The sequence below is a fragment of the Vespa crabro genome, chromosome 2 (assembly GCF_910589235.1).
Source record: "Vespa crabro chromosome 2, iyVesCrab1.2, whole genome shotgun sequence".
Classification (NCBI taxonomy): Eukaryota; Metazoa; Arthropoda; class Insecta; order Hymenoptera; family Vespidae; genus Vespa; species Vespa crabro.
In genome coordinates, this window is record NC_060956.1 from 18,112,093 (window position 1) to 18,136,623 (window position 24,531).

Consider the following 24,531-nt stretch of genomic DNA (forward strand, 5'->3'; position numbering starts at 1 on the left):
AGAAAAAAATTAAATTATTTATAATGATAATCTTTTCTATCACTGCAGTAAAAGCTTTGATATCGATTTCAAGTATACATCTTTTTTGTCTTTTTTAAATATTAACTGCATGTTTGTTCAATATAATTGCATGTGTATAGCATTAATATTTTTGCTTTAAACAATAAGATATATCACATTCTTTTAATATAACTAGCATAAAAATAATCACGCAAAATTTGCTGTAATGTCTGTTTTAGTCTGTTCAGTGTACATATTTACAAGTAAAAAATGAATGAATTTTTTAATGCAATAATAATTAGTTAAACTATATATATTCTTATTTATTTATTCAATATCCACTGAAATGTATATCTCTTATTAGCGTTTTTTTGAGGCAGGCATTTGTTTTATTAATATACTTTAAAGACAGCAATAATCTTCTTAAAGTACATAACAATATGAAGATATAGTAAGGTACCTTATGTTTCCAGTCCTGTAATGCTATTAAATGTAGCATGTTCGGTATGTTCTTTATTTTCAAATTTTTCTTCACGTTCATTCGAAGTTTCTCTTTCATTGCATTTAGTCGGAGATGTGAGATCGATTTCAGGTATTGTAACGTATTTCCTTTCTATAATATTTGTTTTTATTGCATCTTCAATTTCAATTACATCATTGGAACTATTTTCTTGATATTTTATTTGAGGTGGAGCATATTTATGATCATTTTTTTCAAAAATACATACTTTTGGTTTATTTAATCTCTGAGAAGTTTTCGACAGTAGAACTTGTTCATTTTTATCAACTTGAGAAGATTGTGTATTATTTCTTTTTGCTAAAATAATTTTAGTGTACTTAATAGTAGGTTGATTCGAACGGCTCTGTGCAGGTAATCCAAGTCTACTTTTTGTCTTTATTACTGAACTTTGTGATTGCGTTTGTAATATTACGTGGTTCATATTTTGCACAGGAACATTGGGACATATAATAGTTTGTGTCGTAGGAGTTACAAATTTATTAGAAGTATGTTGAAGTTTATCGTGCTTGTTACTTATAAGAACAACTTTCGTAGTATTACTAAATTTTGGTACATATTTTTCTTTAGAATCTGCAGCTTGAGATGTGTATACTTTCTCAACATTATTTAAACTATCATCATCTTTTGCAAATATTATTGGTATGTCTAATATATTTCCCAAATCATCATCTATATCATTAACAATATTTTTCTTTAGTGCTGTTTGTGATCTTCCTTTCTGAATTCTTTGTAAGTTATTTGTATTTAGTGTAATTTTTGGCATTGTTTTTGTAACATTATGAGACAATTTCAATTGGTTAGACATAGCTACATTATTTCCAGTTTTATGAAAAGTGAATGGAACTGTTACAGATGAAGATGTAGTTCTGGTACTTTGGATATTTTCATTAATTGCAGTAGTATTTCCAGCTATTGTACTTATAGAATCTTTGTTCGTAGAAACTGTTTGTGATGATAACTGTGAGATCTTAGGTATGTCCCATATATGAGTAGGATTAAGTGCCACATGTTGAGAACTATTGGAGGGTTCTCTGTTTTCCATTGCTATAAAATACAGACGTAGCTTTTAGATATTATATTGTAAAACATTCAAATATATATATATATATATATATATATATATATATATATATATATAGACACACACACATACGACTTCAGTAAATTATGTGATTTTATTATTAAAGAAACTAAGAGGATTTCACTTTTTTAGGCATGACCGTAACGTGAGAATTACATTTTGAAATAATATAAAAATAAAATGGTATAATACATTATTTACTTAAATTTTACTATTAATATATTAAAATTAATTTTATTTATAAAATGAAGTAGTATGAATTTTGAACATTGCCATTCATTGTTATCCATACTTACAATGACTTATTCCATTTTTGCACTAATAAATTAAAATTTTATTATTAATAAGTTATGAACTGTTCTATTCATCTTGTATATCGTAAAGGATTGGGACAGGTATCAAACAAATCCAAATTATGTGAAAAAATATTTATTTAACATAAAATAAAAATTAGCATATATTTACAATGCAATTCTTTGAATGCATTTTATGAAAATTTCATAAATAACTTTACAATTATAAAAGAATATAAATACATACAAGAGTATGTTTGTATAAGTATTTACGGTTTGCTAATAGATAAAAAATCCCCTTAGTTTTTCTTATATAATAGATTATAATATTTTACAAAGAATACCCAGAGATTTTATGTACACATGTTAATTACACTCTGAAAAAAAGTACAAATGCATGATATTTTAAAGAAAAATTACTAATGGAAATTACAATTTAAAACCAATAATATCTTATATATTGATGTGTGTTTGTTATATAATATTGTTGTAGAATTTGATAAAAATATAACAAATATATATTATTAAAATTCTCTTGTTAACAAAATTTTCAATTTATTTCCTCATAAACTCAAAAAAATTTAAAAAGATTTTCTAAATACTACGTAACACCATTAAAATTTATACAGTAATTTATAATAAATGGAATAGATTTGTCTTTATAATCCAAAAATGTACTAAAAAAAAAAAGAAATAAAAAAAAATAAAGGACAAGAAAGAATAATTATATTATATTGTTAAAAACATCATAGAATAATTAACTTTATTACAAAATAAAACACATTTTCAGATAATAAATAAAATAACTTCCAATATTTTAATTTAACTAATCAATTGATACTATAGGAAAATAAATAAATTTTATGATCATTGTAAATTTCTTATTAATTGATTAGATAATAATATTTTACCTTTTGTAACCGTTGAAGTGGTAGCTGCTGTGTTAGTTGTCGAAGAGATGTTAGGTGTTAACAATATACTTGAACTTAAAGATATACGGGAAGAAGGAGAACCATTTATTGTTGCAGTAGAACTTTTTCCATTGTGTAACAATGTCGACAATGCTCCGTTTATTTCTCCATTCGTAGATTTACTATGTCCTATGCATAAAGACCAATTATTGAACAAAATACGTTTGTATAATTATTACACTATTAATGAATTTAATCTCTGAATTAAATGGAGAAAATGGATTTGAAAAGAGATATATTTTGATACCTGCAGCACTTAAAGGATTTATTCTTGACTGATTTCCTGTTGTCAAAACATTAATCAGTTTTGTATCACCATTTTTATCAATAATATTAGTGTGTCTATAATTGCTTGATATTACTTTTGAAAAAGTTTTATTTGTCGAAACAATAGCTTTCATTTTAGGAACATTCTGAAGTGGTATATTCGATGATATAATTTTAGGAATTTTATTTGATGCAATTGAAGATTTGGATGTATTAATTGTCTTAACTGTATTAGTTTGATCAACAGATGAACCTAAACGTATTGGTCCAATTGGTGCTAGACTTGCTAAAGAACCAATGTTTAAAGTTATACCACCACTTGTTGAGTTTGTAATTTTCTACAAAAGACAAAATTGTATAATTATACGTATGCAAAATTTGGCAAAATTAAATGTTATTATAGAATTATTATTACTTGTGCAGGTACTCTAGAAGTTATCAAATGTTCTACAAATTGTGCTTTTGGATTACTAATAACTCGCGATTTACGTCTTATTGTTGAACTTTGATTAATATGTTGACCAGTCACTGTGACTAGAGTTGGTTGTGTACTAAAAGATCCAGCTCTTGTAACTTGAGGCAAAGATGTACTAGATCCAACAGATACTGTAGAAACTGGTGTATTTGGTCGAGATATTTTCAAAGTAGGAGAATTTGGTTCGCTCTCAACAGAGCTACTGGTTGAATTTCTTCTTTTACGACTTTCCTTTTTGTTGTTTTTGTTTTCACAATTTGTTACTGATATAGATCTCAAAGGTAAAGGATGTGGCTGCAAAAGAATACTTCCCACAAAATCACCTATTTCTTCTAAAATACATCTATCTACCATGCTTTGTGTAATACCCTCTGATATTTTCTTAGCAGTCGATATTCGTAGATAATCATCTGCAGTTCCAATCACTACCAAACTTGTTTCAACTAACATTTTTTCACGAAGATCTTCTAAATCATCAGGTCTTACTAAAGAAGCATTTTGTCCTATAATAAACATAACAGGACAACGAATATCTAGTAACGTATCATCGGGTGAACCTCGTTTTCCTTCGACAGTAGAAAAAGGAAAACCAAGGCAAATTACTGCAGTTACGTGTTCCATTTGTGCTACCTATAAATTAAATAAATTTGTAGACAAAATAAGTACCTTACTTTGCATTTTAATTATTTTACAGATAAGTTAATAATTTGTATAGAAAATAATTATACCTGACAAGCCAAAGCTGCTCCAGTATTGAAACCAACAAGAATTATTGGTCTGCCAGGACAATCACTTTTAATATCTTGTATTTTAGCTCGCATAGCTTGAATTAGTTGATCAATGCATACCATCATTGTCATTCTGTTAGCTGCTAATCCTATATGTGTATGCACATTAACAACCATTCCTAATGCTCCTAACTGTGTAATCCATTTATGTTGACGAGAAGAAATACTGGACCCAATACTGGATGGAGCTATTATTAAAATGGGATTTCCTGGGAGTTTCTTCTGTAATAAAACATATTGGTATATTATCATAAAATATTTTCTATATGATTAACACATTCGCTGCGTTTTCAAAATCAAATACCTTCGCTAGGTGTAGTTTATATTTTTTTTTATTCATTTGATATAGGTGATAACGCCAAACGGCGTCACACGTACCATAGCAACGTAAATAATTTCGCCATCCGCAGCGAATGTTTTAAAATAATATGATATAATTATCATAGTATATTTACAAGCCTGTTATTATTTAATGTAGGAGCAATTGGATCCCACGTTCGTTTTAACAAAGAACCTAGAGTTTCCCATGTTATTGAACCATTTTTTGCATTAATATTTGGTTGTACTGTTATCATTTTATCCACAAGTTGTGGAATTTTTAATCTCAATGTTTGTAAGATGTCAAGATAAATAGCTAAGTACTCTTGAGAAAGATGATCAAATAATAAACCATGTAACCATTGAGTTAATCTCCAATCCCAACCAGCTGATGCTAAAGTTTCTCTAAATCGTCTTGCTGTAGTATTTATTGATGTACGACGAAAAATTGGCTCTACTATAGCATTTGACTTTGCTAATCTTGCAAGTCGCTCAGAATTCAATATTCTAATGACTTTAGTAAATATTCGACTTTGTAAAGATGTCCACATTGACTTGTCTATTTTTTCTTCCCAGTCGTCATTATCATCTGGTCTTGCAAAATTTGCTAATCGCTGGAATTCATCCATAACATGTCGCGTTCTTGTTAAATCTAAAGGTGGAACTTGCTGCTCATCATCAGTTTTCTCTACATCAATCTCTTCATCTTGTCTACAAGTTAAATAAGAAATAATTTTTTTTACTTGGACAAAATTTAATTAAATATTAATTTAATTAAATATTAACTTACATAACTGAATTAATTTTTGGAAAAAATAATTTTTTTATTGGTTTAACATAAATATTTTCTGGTTTCCAATTCCATGGACGAGCATAAGAATGATCTTTAAGTATCACATCAACCTCCATTTCATTGATACCAGCAAGTTGATGCAGATATGTTGTAAATTTATTAGAATTATCTTCCACTGTATCTCCTATCGGACTTGGTAGCTCATAGCTACCTAGTGAAGTAGAAGAAACCAATCCAGATGACATTTTTACTATGTCATAAACAAATAATATGAATATGAATATAGGAGACCTTCATAATCTTAAATAGTTCCTTTGATAAATTTTCTTTTACATAAATAATTTGTTTAGATTCTCTTTTCTTTATCTAAAATCCAAAAGAAAAATGTCAATTACAATACAGGCTGCGAACATTTTGATTACTACAAAATTAATATCTTTTTCATTTGACTAATATAATAAATATTAGAATAAACAATTAATCAAAGATTGAAAATATTGAATCAAAAATATATATCATCATATATAATATTGGACATCGTATAAACACGATTAGAGTCAAAAGCTATATTGGTATGTACACTTACTAAAATAAATATATTGTTCAATATATTAACATTCCTTCTATGAGATGTTATGTATTAACTGAAGATTTTTTAATCAATTCAACATATTTTACCATAGTAAAAGTAAAAGATTTATGACCTCGTTTTCGAAGAACAGGAAAAAATCAGTTCAGTTACAATGGCTATCCGTTTATGTGCATTTGCATATATAAGACTAGACATAGTTCTTTTTAGATTCTTATTCTCTTTCACATATATTTTCATTAAAATGTTATTACAATTTAGAATGAATTGAAATATAATTTAGAAAATAATTAAATTTTCATTAAAACTTTATTTCTATTATGTTAAATCAAAGTAATTATTATAGATTTGCTGTATATTATCATTTTCTATACGGTCATTAATATTTTTTTTATTTAGACCAATTAGAAAATTGACTTTATAATAATTCGTCCAATAGAAATGATATTTTGCACAAATCATTCAACCAATTAAAATGCCGTTCTTGTAACTTACAGTTGCAAAAGAATATGTAATAAAATAACTTTAACACAGTTGGTACACAATACATTTACTAAGGTTACCAGCCATGATTGACACTTATCATGGCGTGTCGATTTCTTGTTTTTAAGTCTCTAAAGCACAACAATGTGTGCACTATTAACCGTAATGTATTATTTGTATTAAAATTCTGGTAGTATTTGTATTTATTATATATTATGTTATTTATACGGTTTATACGTGAAAGATGTTAAACAGATAATTGATACAATCTATTAAAGTTTGTAGTTAAGATGCTTATTGTACGTCTTTTCGGCATAGAATTTTCAGCGAGATTTTGCTTTGACGTTTTGTTACGAATCATTCTGGCATTATTGTTTCTGTGAGTATATATTTAGTTTAAAAAAATTATATACTGTATAATTATATTTTTCGAACTTGCATGGATATAATATATTGTTTTTTGATAAAATGCTTTGCAGTAATATTATATTGTGAGTTACCTTTAAATTGATAAAACTTTTTGTATACAAATAAATTATATAATTAAATATAGTATTTTTACTATTGTTTACATATAATAATTCTATTATTATTTAAATTATAGAAAACTAGAACAAGCAGAGCCATTTACTAGAAAAATACATGAAGATGAATTATGGTTATATAAAAATCCACAAACAGATTCCTATGTTCCAACTACAGTATTATGGGTATTCTTCTAATTATTATTTCTTAAATTAGTACATACAAGACATTAAAATATATAATGATACATATTTTGTAATTTTTCAGCCTCTTGTATTCTTGATGCCAGTTGTTGTGATATTATTTTCATTTATAATCAATAAGGATAAGATTGATTTTTCTCAAGCTTTGTTATGTGTAACGTTAGCTTTGGGATTTAATGGTTTAATTACAGATATTATAAAGCTTATAGTTGGTAAGCATTAGAAATTTTTATTAACAGTTAATTTATTTTATGATTTAGTACTTGTGCATTAGTACATTTATCTCGAATAGATATCTTAATATATATCTATTTTTTACTGTTAGGACGACCAAGGCCAGATTTCTTTTGGCGGTGTTTTCCAGATGGGCAAATGAATTCTGAATTTAAATGTACAGGAAATCCAATTACTATTAGAGATGGTAAAAAATCATTCCCAAGTGGACATTCCTCATGTATGTATCTAATATTTTTATATGCATGTAATTACATAGAAGTTTACATATATCAATGTATTCTATTTTTAGTTGCGTTCGCAAGCTTTGGCTTTGTGGCACTATATTTAGCAGGAAAATTTCACACATTCAGCTTAACAGGCAAAGCTCAATCTTGGAAGCTGTGTTCATTTATTCTTCCAATTTGTATTGCTCTTATTATTGCATTAAGTCGTACTTGTGATTATCATCATCATTGGCAAGGTAAATTTATTTACTAAGAAATATAACAATAAATATTTACTATTTATTATTTTAGATATTGTGGCTGGTGGACTTATAGGATCTTGCTTAACATACATATGTTATAGACATTACTATCCACCATTAGATTCTCAAATGTGTCATAAACCATATGCAGCATTCACTATGCAATTGCAACTAGAGAATACAAAAAATAACAAAAATGAACAAATCAAATGGATATAATATAAACAATTTAACATTGATTGTTGCCATTTAATGAAAGAACAACAATGTATTAAGTTAAATACTTTAATCCTATAAATTGTTTCCAATCCTTTATAAATAAGAACCCTCTATGAATAATAAGATAACCTATGAAAATACATCCGATGAATGATCTATCATTTTGTTTACTTTATGATCGATTACTTTCATACATACGATTGGTTGATCCTACATCCAATCGGCATTGCATCTTGTAGAGTTCAACATCTAGACAATGACGTTAGTCAATGTTCACATTGAAATACGCGATAGCACATAAAAAAAATAAGTATTTTATCATTGTTCTCTTGGTCATGCGCAACGAGTTGTCGCAAGTGGAAGCCATTTTGAAAGGCATGTGATAGTGGCGCCACTAAATGAAAATTATACGGTTATAGGACAGTTCACGGCATATCTTTGTTTTTCTCTCTTTCTTCTTTGTCTCTAGATTCGCTGTTCCCACTATACTGTTCAGCACTTCTGTGCTGTGCACGTCTATAACATCAGTCATTCGCATACGCTCTGATCTACTTAAAATATACGCGCGATCTCAAACTTCGGTAAAAGAAAGATAGATGAAGGAGGGAGTTACTCTTGTAAAGGCGTTAGTATAGAGAAAGAGGGGTGGGGGTGAAGTAGACTGGCGTCGAATCGTATCGTGCGGCCGTTCGCCCTGCCTACGCGACGACGGCGACTCCCGTGGCGTTTCTCTTTCCACCCCCCCCCCTTATGTGTATCGTCGTATCAACTCGGAATATCATTGTACACGGGGTGCTTTTTTAAAGCTTGTCGTGACGCGTAGTCCCTTGTGTATATATCTTACTACACGGTGATATTTTTCTTCGGATATTAGTAAAATGTTGTCTTGAGTTAGCTGTATATGGCGAGGGAACGCGAATGTCGTCGTTGATCGTGTTGAAGCAAAGGTAACGACGACAACGACAACGCCAGCGCCGGAGACAGCAGTATCGAATCGCTCGATTCGTATCGCTTGAGTTTCCTTTCAATCATTTGTGTTTGTTCACTCGCCCGTTCGTTCGTTCGTTCGTCGTTCGTTCGATCATTCGTTCGTTCGTTTATTCGTTCGTACGTTCGTTCGTTCGTACGTTCGTTCGTTCGTTCGTTCTCTTGTAGCACTTCCGCGTGCTTTTACTCGGATCGATCCCTTTTTAAATTCGGAACGACGTCGTTTACGGAGGTGCGACCGGTGCGTGGTGCGTGTAAAACGTGATCTCAACATGGAAACGGATAAGATCATCGACGACGAAAATACAAATCTTCAGGTGCGCAGTGTATCACTATTTTTCACCCGAAACCCACCGCCATCTTATGTTTCCTTGTGACGAAAGGAGCTGAGTGCGTTAGTATATATATACACACCCTATCTATGTATGTGTGCGGACGATGAGAAAGAGAGAGAGAGAGAGAGAGAAAGAGAGAAAGAGATAGGTAAAACGAACGACGAGTATATAAATGTGAGAACGTGAGAACAAAAAATGAAGGCAGGAAGAAGGATATCGTGATTTTTCATTTGCGAAATATGGGCTCGTGTTTATTGCACGTGCTTTTTCATATAACACCTGGAATTATTCGGAAACGTCGAACTTTCGATAAATCCATAACTACGAGAGTCAAAATGAGGTTAAACGTCGTTTAAAGTATTATTTTCCCTTTTTTCTCTCCTAACATTCATACGGGAAGTTTGAGAAATGGTCAGTGTATATCATTCACAGGGGTTATTTGGTACTCATATATATATATACATATATATATAAGATGAGTCACGTGATTGATTAAGCTACATTTATCAAAAGTCGGAAAAAGAACATTTAATCGTTTATCGATATATATATCATTATGATGTTATGTCAACGTTGGAATATTTTTTATGGACTGATACGATCAATAATCTCTCTCTCTCTCCTCTCTCTCTCTCCTTTCCTCTCTCTCTCCCTCTCCCTCCCTCCCTCCCTCCCTCTCTCTCTCTCTCTCTCTCTCTCTCTCTCTCTCTCTCTCTCTCTCTCTCTCTCTCTCTCTTCGTCGAACTTCATCCCATTGGTTTATTTTATATAACTTCGTTTCTCTTATATTGCTTATTCTAATTATTAGTGCTACAGTTCTGAAATGGGGAAAGCTATTGTCCAATATTTATTATTTATTTTTATCGATCATTATGAATCATGCTTTATTTTATATTTTTCTAATAAGACCCACGATACGGATTAATTCGATATTTTCTTATCATGATTATCTTTATGAATAGAAGTATATCTATTGAAAATAAATAAGTACAAACTGTATATCCAAAAGAGAAATGAATTATTTTCAAATTATTTATTCCAAATATTTTGTTTACTAACAATCAAATGTGTTTCACATTTTAAACGTTGAATTTTTTTTCACAGAACTCCAGTTTATATTTCTTAGTAGTCTTAGTATTTTATTTATCATATTGCATAATCAATTGCAATAGTAAATTAATTCGTGCTTCTATACGCGCATCTTGGCGGGAACACACAAATCGTTATAATCCTCTTTGGGAAATTAAATCGATATAAAATACTAGCAAATCTCTATCTCGATGGTTTTGTTCATTTTTATTATTTGTATTATTAAAGTTCGAGATTTTTTTTTCATTGTAAATTAGTAAACAATACAACCAATCAAACGGAAGTTTTCTTAAATATTTGAAATAGTAACTTTGATGAATTGAAATTTTGCCGCGTAAATGAATAATTCGTATATAAGTAAGATAATTCTTTTTGCCTTTCTCTCTCTCTCTCTCTCTCTCTCTCTCTCTCTCTCTCTCTTTCTCTTTCTTCCCCTCTCTTTCTGTTTTTATCTTCCACAGTGATTTCTCGAATCTGTGAATAACTTACACACTACATAATCAGTTTCAGCTTCCTCTCTATGTCATATTATTTCTCCTTCGTCACATTTTCCCTTATAATATTTAATATCGTAACTTTTCAGTGCCTTTTTTCCTCATTCTTGCTGTTTCTTTTATTATTATTATTATTATTATTTTGTTCTTTTTTTCTTTTTTTACCTTCACATTATGAACGAACTATCTTCGAATATATCCGATAATTTGAACTTTTAAAGGGATATTGTATATCAACCATTAAAGGCTATATAAAATGGCTATATAAAAGGATATATTGACATTTCTTTATACATCAATGAAATCTGATGAAATTCGATATTTATGTCGTCACGAAAATATAATTTTTGCTTCGTAATGAATAAAATTAAAAAAGGATGACATTTCATTTTTTCTGAAACGATATTTTTTCTTTTCGCACCATGAAAATGTAACTTTTTCGTCGCGATGAATAAAATTATAGAAGAAATATATTTAACACTTTTTATATTTGGAAATGAACGTAGTGATTTCGTCATAATTCATTTAAATAAAAAGAACAAACGCGCTAATCATAAGTATCATATATACATATGAAAGAAATGATACATTATTTCATTAGCGTAGTTGATCTTGATTAGTCAGAATTATTTCTTTCTTCTTTTTTTTTTAATTTTTTATAAATTCACTAAAAAGTTTAAGGGAGCAGATTTAAAACTTCGATATAATTGATCTTATTTGATGAAATATTACTTTGGTCAAATGTGTTAGAAATAAAATAAAAATACACAAATGAAACAAATCGCAGTCAATTCCAAAAAATGATTCCAACTGTAGATTATTTCGTAATTGACTTGATTTATCCAATTTTGCTATAATTTGCTCAATTAATACCGCGAATTTTAATTTCCCAATTTATCTGCTCCTTCGTATACAAAGTATGAGCGTATGCGCGATAAAAAAATAGTCACAGTTGAGATAATACAATAAAATTCTCCTCTTATTCGTAAAATATATATATATATATATATATATATATATATATATATATATATTGATTAGAAACTAATAATATTTAAATCACGGTGTATTCTCATAGTATTTTTTTTTTGTTTTGTTTAGATTGCATAACTGACCCATCCGAAATATAACGGATAAGCAATAAAGGAAATAATCGCGCATATTGGTTCCTCTAAGTAGGACATATCGTATATATATATATATGTATGTATGTATGTATGTTGTGTCATGCCTATTATATACGTATATTGTTTTGTGAGGCGGTACTTCAGAATTCTTGCAAAGGTGCGCGCGAAGACAAAAGAGCCGAGGAACGTGTAGATTCGACACGAGTTCGCAGTACCGTTAGCTTGGGAGCACTTGTAGCATTTTCAGGCAATTGAGAGCTCTACGCTCGTCTGTGGCTAGACCTTCTTCTTTATTATTATGGTAGACACAGACCACCCGGCAGCATCAACTTAGAAACGATCAACATGAACGATATAATTGAAGAAATAATGCAAATATTTTTTCTTGAGTTTTATTCGTTCAAATTCGTTTAATATAGATAGGCATGTGACGATATATATGGTATGGGTATATGAATAATAAAGATCTATCAATTATTGTCCTGTCGTTGAAAATTCATAATTTAAATTGATTTTGTTAAATTATTTAAAAATAAAGATAAATAAGTTGGAATTACAAAGCATCAATATTTGTTGTTATTTATTGAATCAGTATTTTTAATATACTAATATCTTGATGATTTGATGATTAGTATTTATAATATACTAATGTAACCCTAACACTTAAGCATTTATACTGACCTATATATATATATATATATATATATTGGTCATTTATTTTACAAAATGCTTTTATTGATAAAAATTTTGAAGAAATAAATAAAAGTGATTTTGTAAATCTTTATTTGTTGGAAATAAGTGCAAAAATTAACAAAGACTTAACGCTATGATTTTTCTGTTATTGAATGTTAGTTTATTTTTATTAGCTTTTTTGTTAGGGCGAAATTGCTCAAAATGTAACTGTCATCATTATGCAAATTATTGATTTTTTTATACAAGTTATATTAAATTAATATAGAACGAATCATAAATGAATATATGTCAACATAACGAACGGTTGATTGCCATAAAGATATCAAGATATATACTATGTTCACCTAGAGTTCTTAATTCATAGAGAATTTTATCAGTTGACTATAGTAACCTTTAGTAAGAAAAGGATTAAACAAAAATATTCGAAAGTATTTATGTATATTTATTTGAAAATTTAGCTAATAATTAATAGATAATTTTTCTGTTGTTAAAAATTTATTTTTTTAATTTATTTTCTTAAACAATTCAGTAGTAAAGATTAATTTGGAATTACGAAGCATTAATTCTATTATATATGATGATTATTTTTCATAATCCACCAATCAGATTATACGCAAAGTAAACGTGCAAGGCGCGGGAAGGTAGTATGATTTTTAAAAGGTCGATGATCCCTCGTGCACTTTCATACATACGACCTGCTGACCTAACGTGATTTCAAATCGATACTTATATTATTTGACGAGAAAGATTCTTATATTTTTTACCTGTTATATTTTTTTCTTCTTTTTTCTTTTTCTTTTTTAACATTATTTATCAATGATCTCTTAGTATCAAAGGTATGGATAATTATCCATAATTAAATCATTTTGAATATTTCTTTTTTCTATACTTTGTGCATTAATTTTACTATGATTGTATTAATACTTAATATTATTGCACGAATATATATTATTCATTAAAAATATACATTAATGATTCACACATTACTGATGTATTGAAATCCATATCAACTAAAGAGATAAGATTTAGACTTATAGATAATGAAAGTTGACGAAAGTCAATTCTACTTATCGCAAAGAAAGAAAAAGAAATATGTCATATTTATGTCTTAAGTAAATATGAAACGGTGCTGTATGTTCCTCGTAAGTACAAAAGGTTTTATATATTTGAGTGCGCGTGTATGTGCGGTGAAAGTATGGATGAAACGGTCGAGTTTCTCAGTGTGCCGTGCTGCACAAGCTATTCTTTGTGTAACTTAGCCTTTATTTTATTTCTTCTCAATATTCTTATGCAAAGCAAAAAAAAAAAAAAAAAAAAAAGAAAAATACAATAAAAAAAAAAAAGATAAATTTTATTTTTCTGATGTTATATAAATATGAATTTATTTGTACTTTTTTTTATTATTATTCATTGTTTGACCGTTAATCGAATATTACGTCTTGGGAAATAAATAGAATTAATATTATTAATGCGAACGTCGAGGTTGTTTCTCTCATCTATTTTAGATATACGCGTTATCGGGAACTCTGCTATAATAATTATTTATTCGCGCAATATTATCTCACTGACTTGTGATCAATATATTTGCATTTTCCGTTCGTTGTACTTTATTGTATTATTAGACGATCGACGATATTTTTCTTTCACGATTTTTATGATTTATATGATTTATATGCGCATTTATATGTGTACGTATTATTTGAATTTTTCAATACGCTTAGATGATAATGTGGAAGGTACAAAATTGTTGTCAAGGTAAATTGTTGGCAACGTGAGGAACGCGTTTTTATTAAAACCATTTTTAATATAATAATAATAAAAATATCATCTTAAATACTCTTTAATAAATACGATTTTATATATCAATTAGTGATTTTACAACGTATGTATATTAACTTAATCTCTTATATAAATATATATGCGACAATGTGATAAGTATGTTTCTCTCAATGAATCACGAGCAAGTCTTTTGAAAATATAAACCAGTTTGTGTACAAAAAAATATTATTTAATTGTCAATCTTGAATATTTATTTCGGAATTATTTTGTTAATTTTCATTCTTTATATATATTTGTGATTACAGTTTCCAATGACGATTCTCTATGATCCCACTCGTAAGAAAGAACCTTCTATGGGTGTATCGCCACAGTATGGGCAAGAAAGAGAAATTTGTATGAAATTATTTGAGAAGTGGAGTGAACCAGAACAAGTTCACTTTGTTGAACAATTATTAGCACGTATGTGTCATTATCAACATGGACACATCAATGCGTATCTCAAGCCAATGCTTCAGAGAGATTTTATTTCTCTTTTACCAAGTATGTATACTTTATTTATTGAGCTGTTGTATCTAATATTAATATATATATATATATATATATATATATATATATATATATATATGTATATATATATATATATATATATATATATATATATATATATATATATATATATGTTGCGATCTCTATGAAATAATTGAAATACTTTAATCAGAAAAAGGATTAGATCATGTGGCAGAGAGTATTCTTTCATATTTGGACGCCGAATCATTGACAGCTGCAGAATTAGTTTGCAAAGAATGGTATAGAGTTATCAGCGAAGGAATGCTTTGGAAGAAATTAATTGAACGTAAAGTCAGGACGGATTCGGTTTGGAGAGGCCTAGCAGAAAGGAGAGGATGGTGAATATTTCCTTATTAAGAACTATGAAATTTATCAGCCACTTTTCAAAGAAGTAGAGTATGCATGTTGATAGTTAATTATTTTTAAACAATTATGATATTAACATATACTTTCCTTTTTTTTTCCATAGGATACAATATCTGTTTAAACCTCGACCAGGAGAGAGTCATCCGAATCATAACTTTTACAGAAATCTTTATCCCAAGATTGTTAAAGATATTGATAGTATAGATAATAATTGGAGAATGGGTAGATTTAATCTTCAAAGAATAAACTGCAGAAGTGAAAATTCAAAGGGTGTTTATTGTCTACAATATGATGACCAAAAAATAGTCTCTGGATTAAGAGATAATACGATTAAAATTTGGGACAGAAATACATTACAATGCATTAAGGTGTTGACTGGTCATACAGGTTCTGTCCTATGTTTACAATATGATGACAAAGCCATAATATCAGGCTCTTCGGATAGTACAGTAAGAGTATGGGATGCGACAACAGGTGAGATGGTTAGTACGTTGATACATCATTGCGAAGCTGTATTACATCTCAGATTTAATAATGGTATGATGGTCACTTGCTCGAAGGTTAGTACAAATGTTATTTTCTTAATATATTTCAAAATACATATTTTTAATTAATAAATATTACATGAATATTTATTATCGTATAGGATCGTTCGATAGCAGTTTGGGATATGACATCACAGAAGGAAATTGCATTGAGAAGAGTACTTGTGGGTCATAGAGCAGCAGTGAATGTAGTTGATTTTGATGAAAAATATATCGTTTCTGCTAGTGGTGATAGGACTATTAAAGTATGGAATACGTCCACCTGCGAGTTTGTACGAACGTTAAATGGACATAAACGGGGTATAGCGTGTTTGCAATATAGGGATCGCTTAGTCGTGAGTGGCAGCAGTGACAACACTATTAGACTGTGGGACATTGAATGTGGAGCATGTTTACGTGTTTTAGAAGGTCATGAAGAACTGGTCAGATGTATACGATTTGACAGTAAACATATTGTTAGTGGAGCATATGATGGGTATGTATTATCTCTGTAATAATGATAAATTTTAATATTTTTTCTATAAATTTAATACATAGTAACAGAAAAGATTACTGACCACTCATGATGCTCACATTACGTTTGTCTCGTTTATGTTGTAGAAAAATTAAAGTATGGGATTTGGTAGCTGCATTAGATCCGCGTGCACTTGCAAACACTTTATGTCTGCGTACATTAGTGGTAAGATCTTTATAATAATTTTATTATCCTGGTATAATCAAATTCGTCTTATATATTTTTGTACGAATTTTATACGAATGTAGGAACATACTGGGCGTGTATTTCGTCTTCAATTCGACGAATTCCAAATAGTATCATCATCACATGATGACACGATACTAATTTGGGATTTCCTTAATTTTAATCCATCAAATGGATCTGTATCTAGCGGTCCAGCACCAATCAATGCTTTAGCTGCCAATCAATCTGGTACCAGATCTCCTTCTCGTATGTATAATTAGATTCAGTTTTTATATGCAAATGTAAATATATTTTTATTTCTAAATATTAACATTTTTTCTTTTTGTTTTTTTTACAGCATTTGAGTGACTCATCAACAGGAAGATTCCTTTATTGTGATATAATTGTAAGTGTACGTTTAATTGATATCATTATAATAAATTTTTATATTTTTATATTTTTAAATAATTATAGTAAATATACATACTCATTTAGAAAATAATATTTTTGACTTATCGTATGTCTACCTTATTTGTAAAATTTAAAAAAGAGGAAATATAATAATATAATAATTTCATAGATTTTAATGATAAATTTCTTTTAATAATTTTATACGTGTTTCCTAATCTCATTTAGTAAAGAAATCTATAAAATAATAGCACTATTTTGTTTCAGACAAGTGGTTAGTGAGTGAATTGATTGTGTTCACGATAGTGTACACAAACATGAAGAATAAGTGTCCAGTGTGAACAGCGCCTAAACAGACACAAACATCCTAAAACTCTTAATCATGGACTTTGGTTTGTTATTTGCAGTGAAACGCGAAAGAAATTCCCTTGAGATAGGAGATATGTACTGACTTATATAAAAATATTAATTAATTTATATGCGCTTGAGGCACACACACTGCGTTTAGTAATGAACAGTATATTAAAACCATATAAATACATCCCATGGATTTGCCGTCTGCTATGGCCATATCTGGATTTCTTCTACGCTCTATGATACGATAGAAGTTGACCATTTTACTACTATGAAAAAGACTTGAAACACGCAACAAAATGAAAACGTTTTAGGGAGGCTGGATACACTTAATAAGATATTAGATGTATTATAGTAAATTAATGATTTTTTTATATAATTAATTTATGCTAAGAAAATTGTAAACTGTTGTCTGATCGGGATACTTATTTTGTGTGAATGTGAAAATGCAACTTCATAAAACAATTATGACAATTATCATGTTTCATCACTTTCAAAGGTAGCTAAGGTGGATCGCTATATCATGTTAAGTAGCATTGATATAAAATCAAGAATTAAATGTATAGAGAGATTATTCTTTTTTTTTTTCTTTTTTTCTGTTTTTTTTTTATGTTTTTTTCTTCTTTTTTTTGTAGATACTATTATTTTGCAATATTCATTTTACGTAAAAATGGGTAAAAGTCAACTATTTCCGCGTTGCCACATGGCAAAATGTTATTTGCATTTAAAATATTACGTTTGATATATACACAGAGAGATGTAAATATTCATGCAGACAATGTAGTATCTCTAAAACAATTGTAGTTGCTATAAAAAGTTACTGTAACTTGATTATTGATCTCGGATAGAGCATAATTTTTATGTTGTGTGTTTAATGTGTACTAATGATATTTCTTTGGATTAAACATTGAGGTTATTTTATCAATTTAAAAATTTCTCTAAAGCAGTATCGCTCTTAAATGAAATTTTATGTTTATGTCCAATGTCGAATAGATGATTTTTGTTATAATGATCAATAGAAATACAATATTGCGTATAGACATTTACATATGATCTTATTAAGCCATAAAAAGAAAATTATTTGTTTTCCAGGTTGTCATAAAATGTAATAATGTATTTTAGTATGTAATTCCACACAGCAGAGATGAGATATTTTGATCCTGTTGTAATTTTTATAATGTTCCAAAAAAATAACCGAAGCTTATTATACGTATGTAATTTCTGATATTAACTCAATACATGATTTTGGATTTTGCATCGTATATTACAAGTGTGTGTGTGTGTGTGTGCGCGCGCGCGTATGTATGTGTATATATATAGACACGCGCGCACACAAACATACACACACACTCATCAAGTATTAATGAAAAATATTAAACGGATACATACGATATTTTCGCGAATAATAGCTCTTACCGTGCAAAAGTAACAGCATGTAGCCAAATTGGGTACAAAAAATTGTGATGTTAAAGCTAGGAATGATAATATGAGAAACTTTCTATATATAACCGTAAGTATATACGGGGATATGTATATACGGGGGTAACAGTGTAAAATTATACTTTTATAAGTATTTAATGGATTCAAAATTTTTGTGAAATGTAAATTGTAGAGATATTATAGAACGAAATTCTTATAAATTATTAACATATTCTTCGTGTGCACATACCCAATTATATTACAGTTTTGCTGTCTATGAATGCACATATGTAGATTTTATGAAAAACCATAAACTACGTTTTCCTGCTAAGTGGTACAAGTGTATCTTTTACTTAGATTGGGGTCTTAAACCATTCAATGAATAAAGTCATTATTATTAACTAAGAATATAAAGTCCTTTAATAAATTGTTTTCAGATGAAACTTATTAAGCAATATTATTAAGGATACTTCATATAGAGCCAAATATTTCTTAGACAATATATAAGGCATTGTAGTAGTAATATAAGGCATTACATTTTTTTTTATTTACTCTTTAAAATCATTGCACTTAGTAATATGGCTTGATCATAACTTACATATTTATAGGCAATGGAGGTAAAGATGTTGAAATATCTATAAGAAAAAACATTGTGATGCTTACTATTAATATTAACATGAAATTTCATGTATGCAGATTTAATTAAGTGAAAATGAAATGAAGGCTGTGCAAAAGCTATATTCAAAATATAATACCTACACAACTGGATGAGGCAATTTTAATAAGAAGTAGTTTCCATTATTGTCATCCCTTTGGAAAAGACAAGTATTAAAACATATCAGAGATATATAAATTATAATAAAAAACTTATGAAATATTTAATAAGTATTAAAATATCCTACAAAGTTAAAGAAATCTAAAAGATGGAAGAATACCTAAAAAGATAAAAAAAATTAAATATTTAATAAAAATGTTCAACCTTTCTTCTTAAAAAAAAAAAAAAAAAAAAATTACATATAGCTTGAACTATTATTATCGATGAGATAATGATATATGTGCATAACAAAATACAGATGAATAACTATACATTTAAAGTAACAAAATTATAGTATTTACAACATATGATGTTTGTAATAATCATATTTGAAAAATGGCTATACACATTTTCTGAAAAAGTAATTTAAATGTAGCATGTCGCTATAACATTTAATACAGATTGATCTGTATTATTTGTAATTATTCTGCATGCTTAAGAAATCATGGAAAAAAAAAAAACAAAAAATTTATACAATTGTATAAAGTACAAGCACACTGCTACAAATACTGTGCAAAATGGATTGTTTTAAATTAGAACTAGTCAACATGCTGCACGGTACAGTTCCTCTCTCGTCGATTTTTTTAAACTATTACCATTTATGTTTCGTCTTTTTGCCAAGATTTATGTGTATGTACAATAAACGTTGATTGTGAATGGAATAGCTATACTCCTTGATATATAAGAAAATATTTTACCTTGTTGATGCTGTTTCATGTAAGGATCAAGATAATTATGAGATGGCTATTCGTTAATAAGATACATATAAAAAAAAATAGAGGATATTCTTAATATAAAAAACATATTTTTCTTAGGGTATATTACTCATATTGATTTGTATATTATTACTAAAGTTTTTGTGTAACATATATTTGGATATTCATGATATTGTCTACAACAATCAGAGTTGTCTGAAAAAATATGATACAAATTCATTTTATTAAGGCCCCAATCTGATGACATTTCATTAACATGAGGCTTATGCTTGCTACTTCAAAATCGTATGGGAACAGGTATGTTTTGCAATAAAACGAAAAATTATTTATTCACGAACAAAAATTGATGATTTATTGATTATATATATATATATATATATATATATATATATATATATATATATATAATTAATAAATTATATGTACATTATATGTATATATTTTATAGGATGTTCATCACCTTTTGTTCGAAGCGTGTATGACTTCAGCGACAGGTATGGACAAAATATGAACTACAACCGCAAGCGGGGAACGCTGTTCCCACCACGCGTTTATCGGTATATAAGCTTGTTTAGTATACCCTTCTACGCTTAAATAACAATCGGTTTTATGTAAGTTAGTTCTCCCTATTCTTCGTGTATTCTCGTGTAAAAATTAATGATGAACCGAGCCATTTGAAGATATGTCGGATTCATCCGACCGAAGATGAATTTATCCTTCGATGATTGCTCCACTTGATCAAAACCAAAGCACCAAAATTAAGCTCGATTTTATCTTATTGAAAGAAGGAGATCCGTCTAAGGTCCCATCCTAAGGGCCTACACTTAAGAGTCCCATCCGAGACAAATAATTAATATATATAATAATTAATAAACTAATTAATATAGAATAATTCTTTCAACTATTATATAGTTATGCGATTCAATAAATAGAAATTAATGTTTATTTATTACTGAATATACGGAAGATATAAGAAGAAATATAAAGTATAAATACTTTTGTTTAGTCAGAATTATGCTCGATACCTCGATGATCCCTCGATGATAGCTGGAAAAGAAAAAGAGAAAGAGAACAAATGTGACATAGAAAAGAGAAGTGGTGAAAGAAAAAGAGAGAACCGAAGAAGGAAAAAAAAAGAAAGCAGGAGAAAGAAAAAAAAGGACGCACACTTACGCGATGCTGAGATAGCAGCCCGTACAAAAGCTCACACCCATGGGCTCTAACCATGGGTCCCACCCGAGATTTAATAATTAATAATTAATAAATAAAAATAAAGACGAATGATGGAAAAGTTTTCAATGAGTTTCTTTAAGAAATTATTTTAGAATTCTAGTATATCCTTTTTATTTATTTGTGGAAGTATTATTAGCAATATAAAGTGTTAATACTTTAATGTTCAATCAGAATTAAAATGAAAAGATTTTTTCAAAATCTTGATATATGCAGCTATTTGCTCGTTAGTACTTACATAAAATTTCGATATATCGCAAGTACTATCGATCCAGGTCTCACCACGTGGAGATTGCTGCATATGGAGACCCACAGGCTAACGCTGATACTTTCCTCTAAAAAACAACATTTTACGATACCGATCGGCGAAGCCTTTTCGCTTCGAGAGCTTCAGACTTCTCAGCTAACAAGAGTTATATGAGATCCCTCTTACAGATAGTTTCCATCCATTGCATCAGCTTCAGACATAATGGATTATTAAGCACGACCGTTCGTGCTTTTCGAATTTCAAATAATAAAAGCGTAATCCTTGGTAGAATTTATAATCGCTCCCGCGACACTCGCGTGTGTGTTAAAATAACGCTGATTCTACTCTAAAATCCGCATTCGCGAGGTAATCTAATCAAATTTTCGAACAAATAAAACTAAGTCCATGGTAGGTTCTTTAATCGCGGCCGAACATCCACGGCTGTGACCGCCGACATGCGCGCTAGTGTTCTCCTATACTTCTCTTATTTCCGTGTAAAAATCGATTATGAATTGAGTCATTCGATAATAAATGGAACTTATCCGACCACAGAAGAATATATACATCGACGATCCAGCCTGGAGAAGAAGAAGAGGAGGAAATAAAAGTAAGAGAAGAAAAGAAATTCGAAAGGTGCGCGAACGTGACAACGATGGAATTCAGAAAAAGATATATTGAATATCGTTCCACTCGATGATTCCAAATGAAGATGAAAAAGAGAATGAGAAGAAATATGAGATAGAAGAGAAAGTAGGAGAAAGTAGAGAAAGAAAAGAAAATAGAGCCGTAGAGGGAAAAAGAAAACAGAAGCAGCTCTACATGATGCTGAGACAGTAGCCCACACAGAGGTCCACACACATGCGCCCTATACGTGGGTCCTACCAGAGATATATAAAGGATAATTAATGAGAGTAAATAAGAATAAATTCTTTTGAAGTATTATTAGCTACATAAGATGGAAATATGTTAATGTTTAGTTGGAATTAGATTAAAAAAATTATGGAAAAGTAATACAATATGCAGCCATTCGCTCGGTAATACTTGCATTAAAAAATTTATAATTAGCCTTTCCAAGTATTATCGACCCAGGTCTCACCACGTGGAGGTTGCTGCATGTGGAGACCCACGGACTGACGATGACTCTACTCTAAAATCCGCGTTCCACGATACCGATCCGTCATACCTTTCCGCTTCAATGCACTGGCTTCTTAACTAACAGGGTATGCGTAGCTCTAGCTACAGCACACCTCTTACAGATAGCTCCACCATTTGCACCGTCTGCTTCAGACATAACGAATTATTAAGCACATCTGAATTCATGCTTTCCGTATTTCGAACAAACAAAGCGCACTCCTTAGAAATACTAATCGCGTCGCGACACTCACGTGTGTGTTATAATTATATAGATTCTACTGTTAAGCCGAATTTCGCGAAGTACCCCCATCGAAATTTTGAAGATATCAAACGAAGTCCACGGTAGGACCTTTAATCGCGCCCGAACACCCACGCGAGTGTTAGAAAAACGGTGACTCTACTTTACAATTCGCGATTTCGATACGAACAATCAAACGATATATAATCGCGCCCGAGAACACCAACGCCTGCGCCCGCCGACACGCGCGTCAATGTTCTTCCTATCCTGCCCGTATTCTCGCGTAAAAATCGATGATGAATCCTGCCATGCGATGTATCATCCGGCCGCAGATGACCCTATCCCTCGATGATCTATCCTGGAAAAGAAGAAGCTAAGAAGAAAATAAGAAAAAGAAAAAAATATATAAAATAACACATAATATTTATATAGATTATAAATAGAAAATAAATAAAATATAAAATAAATATATATAAAATGAAAGCAGAAAGATGAGAAAATAGAAGCAGCTCTGTACGATGCTGAAACAGCAGGCCGAATCATCACATGGGTCCCACCTAAAACATTAATCATAATTAATAAAAATATATTAATACCATAATTAGAATCATAATAAAAAACATTATTAAAAACATAATTAAAAACATAATTAAAGAAGAAAAATATAAGTAATAAAAGAGAGCTGCTGGAAGATAAGAAAATAGAAGTAGCTTTGCACGCTGCTGAAACAACAGTCCGCTTCATCTCATGGGTCCTACCTAATGCTTAAAAATTAAAAATAATAAGAATATATTAATAACAAACCTAAAAACATAAAAACATAATTAAAAGGAAATAACATAATTAAATTCTGAAAAGTCATAATAAAAAGAAATAACATATTAATAACATAATTAAAAACATAATTAAAGAAGAGAAATATGAGTAATAAAAGAGACCTGCTGAAAGATAAGAAAATAGAAGCAGCTCTATACGATGCTGAGACAGCAACCCGCACAGAGGCCCACACCCATGTCCCCATCCCATGGGTCCCACCCGAGACTAATAAAGCATAATTAATAATAGTAAATAAGAATGAAAAA

The 24,531-nt window shown here is 29.5% G+C and overlaps 3 protein-coding genes and 1 long non-coding RNA gene across 11 annotated transcripts; 2 read left to right on the plus strand and 2 right to left on the minus strand.

The window, feature by feature from the left end:
- Window positions 1-302: 302 nt before the first annotated feature.
- Window positions 303-8,555, minus strand: LOC124421992 (KAT8 regulatory NSL complex subunit 3). Of its 2 annotated transcripts, none has more exons than XM_046957831.1 (8): window positions 8,427-8,555; window positions 5,504-5,872; window positions 4,851-5,424; window positions 4,336-4,617; window positions 3,548-4,237; window positions 3,113-3,470; window positions 2,806-2,994; window positions 303-1,564 (listed from the first exon to the last, which is right to left on the minus strand). In XM_046957831.1, exons 2-8 carry the CDS (start codon window positions 5,749-5,751, stop codon window positions 462-464), a joined length of 3,444 nt encoding a protein of 1,147 aa, XP_046813787.1. In that variant the 5' UTR covers window positions 5,752-5,872; window positions 8,427-8,555; the 3' UTR covers window positions 303-461. The 2 variants fall into 2 exon arrangements, with proteins under 2 accessions (XP_046813787.1, XP_046813786.1); XM_046957830.1 differs by lacking the exon at window positions 8,427-8,555 and adding an exon at window positions 6,093-6,420.
- On the plus strand, window positions 6,570-8,384 carry LOC124421997 (phospholipid phosphatase 5). Its single transcript, XM_046957844.1, has 6 exons — window positions 6,570-6,957; window positions 7,183-7,288; window positions 7,371-7,518; window positions 7,632-7,760; window positions 7,833-8,003; window positions 8,059-8,384. The coding sequence occupies exons 1-6, from the start codon at window positions 6,869-6,871 to the stop codon at window positions 8,226-8,228; spliced, it is 813 nt and encodes a 270-aa protein (XP_046813800.1). The 5' UTR covers window positions 6,570-6,868; the 3' UTR covers window positions 8,229-8,384.
- On the plus strand, window positions 8,530-21,894 carry LOC124421994 (beta-TrCP). 7 transcript variants are annotated; one of them, XM_046957834.1, is made up of 11 exons: window positions 8,530-9,532; window positions 15,038-15,272; window positions 15,451-15,637; window positions 15,769-16,225; window positions 16,312-16,685; window positions 16,811-16,889; window positions 16,973-17,156; window positions 17,248-17,295; window positions 17,565-20,897; window positions 21,049-21,094; window positions 21,607-21,894. In XM_046957834.1, exons 1-8 carry the CDS (start codon window positions 9,488-9,490, stop codon window positions 17,256-17,258), a joined length of 1,572 nt encoding a protein of 523 aa, XP_046813790.1. In that variant the 5' UTR covers window positions 8,530-9,487; the 3' UTR covers window positions 17,259-17,295; window positions 17,565-20,897; window positions 21,049-21,094; window positions 21,607-21,894. The 7 variants fall into 7 exon arrangements, with proteins under 7 accessions (XP_046813790.1, XP_046813791.1, XP_046813794.1 ...); XM_046957835.1 differs by lacking the exons at window positions 21,049-21,094; window positions 21,607-21,894 and adding an exon at window positions 12,235-12,702 and having other exon boundaries at window positions 9,392-9,609; window positions 17,565-20,546; XM_046957836.1 differs by lacking the exons at window positions 21,049-21,094; window positions 21,607-21,894 and adding an exon at window positions 12,235-12,702 and having other exon boundaries at window positions 9,396-9,532; window positions 17,565-20,546.
- On the minus strand, window positions 21,582-23,089 carry LOC124422001. The gene is made up of 3 exons (XR_006941780.1): window positions 22,264-23,089; window positions 22,069-22,165; window positions 21,582-21,647 (listed from the first exon to the last, which is right to left on the minus strand). It is a non-coding gene; the product is annotated as an uncharacterized LOC124422001 (long non-coding RNA).
- Window positions 23,090-24,531: the final 1,442 nt, after the last annotated feature.